Source organism: Egretta garzetta, unplaced genomic scaffold, assembly GCF_000687185.1.
Source record: "Egretta garzetta isolate BGI_Z169 unplaced genomic scaffold, ASM68718v1 scaffold397, whole genome shotgun sequence".
Lineage (NCBI taxonomy): Eukaryota > Metazoa > Chordata > Aves > Pelecaniformes > Ardeidae > Egretta > Egretta garzetta.
In genome coordinates, this window is record NW_009260493.1 from 9179856 (window position 1) to 9189484 (window position 9629).

Consider the following 9629-nt stretch of genomic DNA (forward strand, 5'->3'; position numbering starts at 1 on the left):
AACAGAGTGGTGTGCCAAGGCTAGCCTTTTGCCATGATGCATTAAGTTTGACCCATAGCTCTGTTTCTTGCTCAGCCACTGGTAAAAAAACTGAAGTGAAAGAAAGGACCTAGTATTCTTGCAGTGATTCACATGGTATCTTTGAGCAATGACAAACTGAAATGATTTGTTTTCAGCCTTATTCAGCTTCATAATATATTATTGTTAGCTCTATTTGGGGCACATGGAAGGAAGGAGACAATAACGGGACAAGTAATCCTTAAGCACTGAAGCCTATTAGGTAGGAATAACAGTGTGATAACAACCTTTGAATCTACTAATGCAAAATCACGCCTGAACAAAGTTTTGCAAGCAACATCACAATGGCATTCATACCGTCTGTTGGCTCTCCTAAATACCTGTATGTGTACAGTTGTCTCGAGAAATAGTCTTTGCATGAGTATACCTTGTCTTTAGGTGCACCAGAAACACAAATTGCAATTGTGAGTTTCAGAGCTTCAATTTTCTTTGTCTCTAGTCAGCCCCTGGTGCCAAGAGAGAATATCACAGCTTGGATGAATGCTATTGGACTAATTATCACGGCCTTACCAGTGAGTCATTGTATTGTATTCTAAAATAGAAAAACCCCTCTTCTTCCATGTAAAGTTTATCATCTTTCTGTTGTATGTTGTAAAAACTTACGCACTTTGTAATATGATAGTCAGCATCTGTAGATTCCACAAAGAGCTGTTCAGAAGGCTACTTGCATGTTCGAGAAACATCTCTTCCTTCAGCATGGAAAAATTGACCAGGTTTTCTCTTTTTTCTATTATTTTTTGAGGCTAGGGTGAGAAGTAAATCACTCCTATTTAAAAATGCAGTTTAATGCCACATGTGTAGTATTAATTGGGAACTGGAATTATGAAATACAGAGGTCTATAAGGGTTCAGATGCAAAGTTAATTTTCTATTAATGGTTGCACATGCACATCCTGTGTCTCTTAAACCATGTAAATGAGATGTGCCTAAAACTGCAAAAGCAAACGTATGCAGTGTTAGAGATCATGAATCAGTAGAAACTTTGATCTTCTAAATATAGTGACTCTTGGTACCTGACCAAGACTGCCTGAATAATTTTGATCTTGCTTACCTGTTGCTTATATATGCAACAGTTATCCTTTCCTTGCAACATCTTTTCCCCAAAAAAATGGTTCCTTTTCTTGGAAGAAAGTCAACGTGGATTTAATTATTCTTATTTTTTATAATGGTTCTTATTATTCTTCTTGTTCTGTCTCGTTGCATCTTCATCTATATTCTTTTGACTTTTGTACCTTTTTTGTTTCCTGTTTCCATCATGGATTTCTGGTCTGTTTGTGCCTGTACTCAAAAAACTCAGAATGTTCTCATTCTCCTTCCATTAAGGCTTTTTGCCTCTGCTCTGCTTCTTTTGGAGACCTTTATATTAGCTAGCTAAATAATTAAATTCATGAAAAATGTCTTGATAATGCCATACCCTTGAGTGTTCCACATCCACTAAACGGATGCGTTCTATATGGTGCTGCTTAATTCTTACGTTTTTCAGACAGGGTTATAAACTACCATGTAGTTGAAAACATTTTAGAAATACAGTAATAGTAGAAAGAGATAAGGAGCCATTGTCTTAGATGGTCTTCTTTTCAGAAGCAATTATGACTCTTGTTTTTTTCCAGGAGCCGTACTGGATTGTTCTCCATGATCGCATTGTGAGCGTTATCAACAGTCCCAGCTTGACGTCAGAGACAGAGTGGGTTGGTTACCCATTCCAGCTGTTTGACTTCACAGCATGTCACCAGTCTTATTCTGAGATGAGTTGTAGCTACACTTTGGCTTTGGCACATGCTGTCTGGCATCATTCTAGCATTGGACAGCTTTCTCTCATTCCAAAGTAGGTGTAATGATATTTGATGATTTCATTTGCCTTTTAAATTCCATGCATATTGCAGATAACAAAGCTGTACCTGTAGCACTTATACCAGCAAATACATACAGGGGAGCTCCAAAACTCACCAGATAGATGAAGTTTTTTTTCCAGCTCCCTCTTCCAGTGACATAACTCTTGTTATCTGTAAGCTTCAGGGATTTCATCTAGAGCGTGACTGCCTTTAATGAGCCTTTTTATCTTTATTAGCTTTTATGCTTTTATTAATTCCAATTTTTCTTAGACCATTGACTGTAGCATGTTCCTAAAGCATCAACTGTAATCAGTAAATGTATCCTTAATCCTAGCAAATATCCTCTAGCTGCAAGTTGAGATGTGGTAGTGGTCCACTTACTCCTTAAAGCAAGTGAAAAATATGACTGCATTAAAAAGTTGGTTAGACTTTCCACAGGGCCATGTTAATGAGAGAACTAACAGACTTCATTTCCTAGGTCTTAAAATATTGGATGAAAATGAAGGTGGGATGATGTATTCCTCTCAATCTTGAAACTTGATTTAAGGCTAGTGTTAAAACACTAGAGGACAGCTTTTTGACTGTGTATCGCATTCTGCTGAGCTTAGAATTGTTGCCTGTTCCAGTCCAGTAGTAATGCTTGGAAATGTTCTAATATTTGAAATAACTATTTCTATAACTACACTGTATTTTCTAAAATGAAGGCCCAAATCTGTGAGAGAAAAAGTGATGTTTTGGCTAGAATTTGGGGTAGGGAAAAGAAAAGAAAAGAAAAAAAAAAAAGAATTCCAGTTGAAGTAGTAAGTGTCTTGAAATACTGCAGGTTCCTCACAGAAGTATTGATACCCATAGTGAAAACAGAGTTCCAGTTACTCTACGTTTACCACCTTGTTGGTCCTTTTCTACAACGGTTCCAGCAGGAGAGGACGCGATGCATGATAGAGGTAAAGTGTAGCTCTTGGTCTACATTATACAATATATATATTATTTTAACTTTGCAATGATATTACCAGGCAGAATCTGATAGAGATCTTCGATGAACATTCAGAATTAAATTCTGTACAAATTAAACAGTATTTTCAAAGATCTGATTTGCTGAGTTGGTATTCAGCTACCCAGTTAATTGAAATCTTGTCAGCTTGGTTCAAGATAAAACACCTAGCACTTTTTTTTTTTAAACAAACAAAAAAAAGAGATACAACTCCCAAAATAGCAAGCAATACATGCTCTCTTCAGTCCTCAAACTGCATGCAAAATATGCATCAGACTTATTGCCTGTTTTAAAAGCCTCTGTGCAGGGGAAGGAAAAATGCAAGAGCTGAATTGTGAGGATGGAGGAGCACAAACTATTTCTTATGTTCATATCGATGTGGATGTGGGTAGGGGAGGAGAAAAGAGATGGAGGTGGACAGTAGGCAGATGAGCTGAAAAACAGCAGGTAGAGACCATTCTAGAAAGAAGAGCTTAACTCTGGAATCTGAAGTCTTTAAATATCTGTGCTGTTGGTAAATATACACAAAGCCTACATGTCAAGTATGCATCTTGTCTCCCTCTAGAGTCTGACCAATGTAACATCCAAGTCTACCACCGCTACTGATACTTTTTCATCCCCCAGTTACCACTGTCTGTGCCGGGGACTTCACTCTTTTAACTTTCTTGGGTCTCCGTTAGTTCCTGTGCTGCAACTCCCCCACCTCCAGTTCTTTCTAAAATATTTAGTTTGCATACATGTTTCATGAAGAAGTCAAAAAGCGTAGGGATGCATACACAGAGGGAGAATTGTAACTTTTGTTCCTGCGGTTTTGGATATATTATGAACACAGGATACTGTAAGAAACTGTATCAGGTAGTTAAATAATCCCATGGTGGTGTTTCTCTGTACTTCTTTACACATTTCCTTCAGTTTTGCCACTGAGTTAAGGTCTTTCCTGGTTCTTTGTAAGTATACTTTGGAAGTATGAAACAAAAAATGCATGTATAATTCTTTAGGAATGCTTTTTTCTTTTTCATAAAGCAGTGCTTACCTAAAAGGACTGGAGAGCAACAGAAAGTACAGTTTAGGCATGGATCAGTATAATTTTATAGGTTCCTGTATAATACTATAAATAGCTAGTAAGTATTGCTTTGACTGGTTTCTCCCTTCCTCTATCAGGAAGGAAGTTTTTTCTGCACCTGCATTCTCTGTATTGAACCAAAATACAAGAAAAGTTAAAAAGCTTTTGTCTTTCCACGCTGCTTAAACATTCCCATACCGCTCCTTTTGCTTTGCGGGGAGTTGATTTCAGCATGAGGCAATTGTGAGGAGTTGCTACCCTTGGAGTAGGCAGCAACTATCATCTGACTTAAAGGACCAAGCACAAAGTTCAAATTTTGCAGTTGCCATCTTGCAATGGTTGTAGGCATACATACCTTTGCACACAACACTTCCTTAATAAGTATATCCACACATTTTAGTTGTAAACTCTCTGCAGAGAATGCTTGAACCATTAAAATGCTCTGTATGCATTTGCTGAAGACCTTGCTGGAGTCAGACCTGCCCGTTTGTCCCTGCAAGAAAGAAAGTAGTTGGGAATTGCAGATACTTAAAAAGCAGTACCGATATTTATTATTTATTACACTGTTTAACTGTATTTCTACTCTAAAGCATTTTAAAAGCTGTTTTCATTTGAGGTGCTTTTTGTGTCTGTGGAAACAGATTGGAGTGGCATTTTATGAAATGCTCCTGAACGCAGATCGGTACAGCTCACACCTCAACTACATGGATCCTATATGTGACTTCTTGTATCATATGAAGTATATGTTTACAGGTGACAGTGTGAAAGACCAAGTAAGTACTTTAATTATCTTTCTTCCTATATAGCAATTTAATCTTTTAATGAATTATTTTCATAGGTAGCAGTACAACAAAATGCTTAACAGCTGACTAGTCTCTATATGCAAATTAGGAAGTTGCTGCACTTCTGCCTGTTTAAAACCTTTAGATACAATGGGCAAGGTGTCTCAGTTTTCAAGATCAGTTTCTGTGGTCTGAAATTTAAGATAGACCTTGAGGGTCCTTTAAACACTAGTATTAAAGCAATCACTAGAAATAAAGCTATTGGATGTTTCATAACTTTTCCTCATTTCAATCTATAGTTTTTAAGTTTTCGTGCAATTTCTGATTCGTTAATATAACTTGACACGTGACAAAAGCAAGAATGCATCCATGTTCAGTGAAAAATCCTTCACCCAATTTAAGTTTAGTTTATAAGAGGTATATGCACTTTTTAAAAAGTGTCATTTGTATGCGTTGTTTTCCAAACGTTTGGTGTACGACTGTTACACCAGGGAGGGTTTTTTTTTTAAGGTTAGTTAACAGAAGACGTCTACAAGTTAACACAGTAAATCAAATATTGACATAAAACTGTTTACTATATATTTTTCCTTTTTTTGGTGTGCTCATGTGATGTTTGTGTACAGTAGTGATGGGTGTCAAAGTACTCCCATTTTCCCAAATGCCCTTCTGTCTTTATTTTTTTTAATTTTTCTAAATAGGTTGAGAAAATAATTTGCAATTTAAGACCAGCTTTGAAACTTCGGTTACGCTTCATAACACACATCAGCAAAATGGAACCAGCTGCTGTTCCACAGCAACCTCTCAATAATGGGTCACCAGCACAACAGCCCAGCCAAGTGCCTGTTAACGTTGCTCTGCCAGTAACACAGTGAAATGAAGTGTTCAGCTGGCCTTGATGTGAAGGCTGCTTCTGTTACTGATGGAGGTGAAACATCAGCTGATCTGAAACCTGGTATGCTGTGTAAAAGGAAAAGAGAACCACGTACAGATTTCTGCTTCGTGTCTTTTTGCATAATGAAGCTGTCTAGGTCTATGCATGCCAGTCTTCTTACCTATTTATATCAGACACTAGATGAGGTATATGTTGCCTTTCTCTGCAAGCACTGAGTAAAGGTTCTCTGCAAGCAAAAGCCTGGATTTCTGAAGAGTTTACAATATCCTGCTCCCTGTCTTGGTTTGAGTCATCTGGATTTTTCCTTTCTTTCTGTCTGTGATATGAAAGGACACTCAGTATCTGTGGCTTGGTAGAAAATGGCCTTTTTAAATTTGGGTCTGCCTTATTAAAAACTTCTGTTCTTTTTTGTCTGACAGAAGAACTTAAATTCTTTTTGTCTTTTGGGCAGACAAGTTAAGCCCTTGTACAGAAATGCTCCTAGACAGAGAGATTGCATCAGTTGTAGTGAATGAATTATAACATCTTTCCAAAGACTCAGAACGAACCTTTGAAAAATCTGTAAATTTTGTCTGTACAGTTTACACTCAACAGACAAGCCATGGGTTTGATCTAGCATCAATTACTAGGCTGTTAGATTACTACCCAGAGGCTGTCTCTAATGAATCTATTGGAAGTCTGCATATTCAGTTCAAGCTCTGCTGGTTCATATTTTATCTTTCCTATGTGGGAAATGGTGTAGTTTTTATTAAGTCAATCACATGAATTTTATTGATCTCTTATTATATTTTAGATTTGTATAATATTCTACTTTATTTGTATTGTGTTCAACTCACCTTGTTTGACAAACTTTTTTAATTAAAAACACACTTTAAAAGACTGTGTTGTTACAACTAAGCTTATTTGTTTTCTATACCCATTACCATAAAAATAAGGATTGACCATAGCAAGTATATTTCCACATCCCAAGTTCTCTGTCAGCTTTACAATAATGCCAATTTTAACCTGTCCAGATTAGTAAGGTCAGATCTGATTTTTATATCTCTAAAAATGTAACAGTTATGAAAAGGAGTGGTTGATTCAATGGGTGGAAGGTTTTTTGTCTGCTTGTTTTTGAAGGACAGCGAACCTGGATTGCTGGAAACTGCTGTCCTTTGTGTTGTGCTTGGATCCTAAATTCTGCCAAGTGCAATCTGAGCAACAGAGAACTGCGAGTGCTCTTCAATGAATTTGTAGTCCGGTAGAAAAACCCTGGCCTATCATGTGCTGTATGTTTGGTTTAAAAGGCCCTGTATTCCATTCCAGAGTCAAGTGACTCTAATGTCATTGGGCTCAGTTTTGATAACAAGATGAACATAGTTGGTGTCCAAAAATCCAGTGGACCATTCTGTACAGGCCTTCCCATAGGCTTTCTGGGAAGGACGTGAGAAGCAAAATTCCGGTCATGGGTTTGTAAGCATCTGTTGGCAGTGAAACTCTGTGCAGTGTGCAGTTATGTTAGGAAGCTGCCTCCAATACACTGGCCTTGCACTGTGTGGAGGTGATTCGCCACAGCTGGGCTGGCACTAGCAAATAATTGAAAAACCTGAGTTTCATCAATGCTGGACTACACTGGAACTTCTGACTTAGAGCTTAAAGGCTGTGTATGCCATTAACCGTGAATCAGGATCCTGAGCCTTCGCTTACCTAGCAGGGTTAGTGATTTACGTGGTTCACATTTTACAAAACACAAAGGGAATACTGTCTCATCCTCTGAGCATGCAGAACTCGCCAGGTTTCTGAAGACGCTGAACCCCCACTAGATTAAATAAGCTCTCTCTTCTGCTAAAATCTACACTTGCATCTTCAGCAGTACTGGTCTAAAAATGAATGCGTCGCGATGCTTTCTGTGACTTAAATAATTGACTCTTTAAACACCAGCTAATCAAATTCACTTGCTAAAGCGCTAGCACAGCAAGACAAAATTCCAGTGTAATTTCAGACGTATGTTTGTAATTGATTATGGCTGTTAATATGGCTGGTTTTAAAATTCAAAATACTGTGTTTGGCCCTCTGCTGGTAGTTGTGAGTAGCGAGGGGAAACTTAAGTCTGAGGTTTTGGTTTTGGCTTCTGGGATTTTTGTATTCCAAACTACAGGTAGCCAGTATGGAACGGACACGATAACGCCAGGCTTCCCCCACCTCGTCTGAGTTTTATAGAGGGTATTTAGTAAGACTTGAACAGTCTATTACAATATGGCTGGCTGAGTCAACAGGTGGTTAGAAAAAATCTGAATTCCCTCTTTAACCACCAGAGGGCGATTTCTTCAAAAAATTAATCTGATCTTCAGTTGATTGTGTGTATAGTGCAACATCCTGGATGCTCTGATCTTCCTTGGATCTAACAATGTTTTGATCCAAGACTGAACAGTTTATGAGTGGCGTTACACTGTTGTCCTTGGTGATTAAAATATGCTTTGTTTTTTCCTCTTCCTCATAAACAAGTTTGCTGGTGGACTCCCTAGACCTATGGGATTTGCAAAGTCTTCCAAATAAATACAAAGATTTTTAGTCTTTCAAAATTGTCACAGATTTTTTTTTTTAAAGCCAATCACTTGATGCAACAACTACCAGCATTGATGAGAGACTTTTGTATTTTAATTAAAAAAAAAAAAAAGTAATAGATAAGAACAGCGTATTTAACTTTGATTTTAGCACTAAGACTTTTTAGGACATAAATGAATACTCGTGGCTTGGCAGACTATACCTAAAATCGTGCAGCCTTTTCTGAAGGTGCACCAAATGCAGAGAATGTCATTGTAAATGCCTGCTTTGACTGTTGGATTCACTTACTCCTGTGACTCTCTCTGAGATGGGCTTAACCCCACCATAGCTGCTGCTGAAAGTAATCTTACAATAGCGAATGAATGCTTGAATAAAATGATCGCGCAATATTCAACTTGCAGTACCCTCTGCAACTCCAAAAGGTGGAGAAAGGTTTTGGTTTCCCCCGTGCCTTTGTTCCTGCAGCAAATACAAGCATGCTAAGGCACAAACTTCTTGTTCTGGTTTAGGATCCAGAAGCCCCACTCGGAGAGGTTCCCGCCCAACCCCCCTATTTCTGCACTTAGGCATCTGCTGCGAGCAGTGGTCAGAGAGGCACCACTGTGTTTCTCCATCCGTTCTTCTGAGGATTTGAATCGGAAGAAATATCCTGACTCTATTTTATTTTATTTTCTCTTTTTTTTCCCTTTTTCCTTCCTCTCCCATGTGTTTGTTCTGTGTAAGTCCTTGTGAATTGCAGTGCTGTTCAGGTCTGGTCCTTTGCCTCATTAGTGTTTCACACCGAGACCACTCTGTGACTCGGTGGTGTGTGTTTGATGTCAGATTTAATCGAGTGAGTTGTTTTAAGGATAAATGGGCACCTTCTAATATCTTTCTCCTGAAATGTGGGGAATCCTGTCTGTGTCCTGGTGAGAGGAGCGCAGTAGGTTCCCATCAGCCATCAAAGGCAGAGGATCTATAGTGCTGCCCTAACCCTGTTTCGGCACTGAGCGGGCCCAGGCTGCTTTATAGTTTAACTTTTAATTAAAAAGCTGAAATGTCCCCTCATCTAATTGCCCTCATGTCAGTGCTGCATGGGAAATTTTTAAAGCAACCCAGACACATTTTAAGCAAAAGTCTGAGCTGCGTGAAGAAGGAGAGACTGAGGGAGGCTGTGCCTGCACAAGGGAAAAAAATAACATTATTAAATAGTTCCTAGGTATATAATTTCATCCACATTGTGTAGGGCTCTGATCCTTTCGTAACTGGAAGACTGACATTCCAGATTTGAGGTGGGTCTCCGTTAATGATTTTTGCTCATGAGAAGAGCTACGTAGGCTAACGTAAAGCTTGCTTTGGGTCAGAATTGTTCATTGTGGTGAAGCCTTGAGGGGATGAGATTTATGTTTGGAAAGTGAAAGCATCAAATACTGATGTGATAGCAAATTGCAGTGGGTGGTATTAGGATT

The 9629-nt window shown here is 38.4% G+C and overlaps 1 protein-coding gene across 3 annotated transcripts in view; it reads left to right on the forward strand.

The window, feature by feature from the left end:
• Nucleotides 1-6435, forward strand: part of MED23 (mediator complex subunit 23) — a 38162-nt gene extending 31727 nt beyond the window's left edge. The window contains exons 25-29 of one of the 3 annotated variants that reach the window (XM_009644363.2): nucleotides 518-590; nucleotides 1688-1902; nucleotides 2733-2853; nucleotides 4605-4736; nucleotides 5444-6435. In XM_009644363.2, the coding sequence (XP_009642658.1) occupies nucleotides 518-590; nucleotides 1688-1902; nucleotides 2733-2853; nucleotides 4605-4736; nucleotides 5444-5617 (715 nt within the window). In that variant the 3' untranslated portion in view covers nucleotides 5618-6435. Of the gene's footprint in view, nucleotides 1-517; nucleotides 591-1687; nucleotides 1903-2732; nucleotides 2854-4604; nucleotides 4737-5443 lie in introns of those variants that run through there. The other 2 variants (XM_009644364.2, XM_035899767.1) reach the window with 2 other exon arrangements.
• The last annotated feature ends 3194 nt before the right edge of the window (nucleotides 6436-9629 follow it).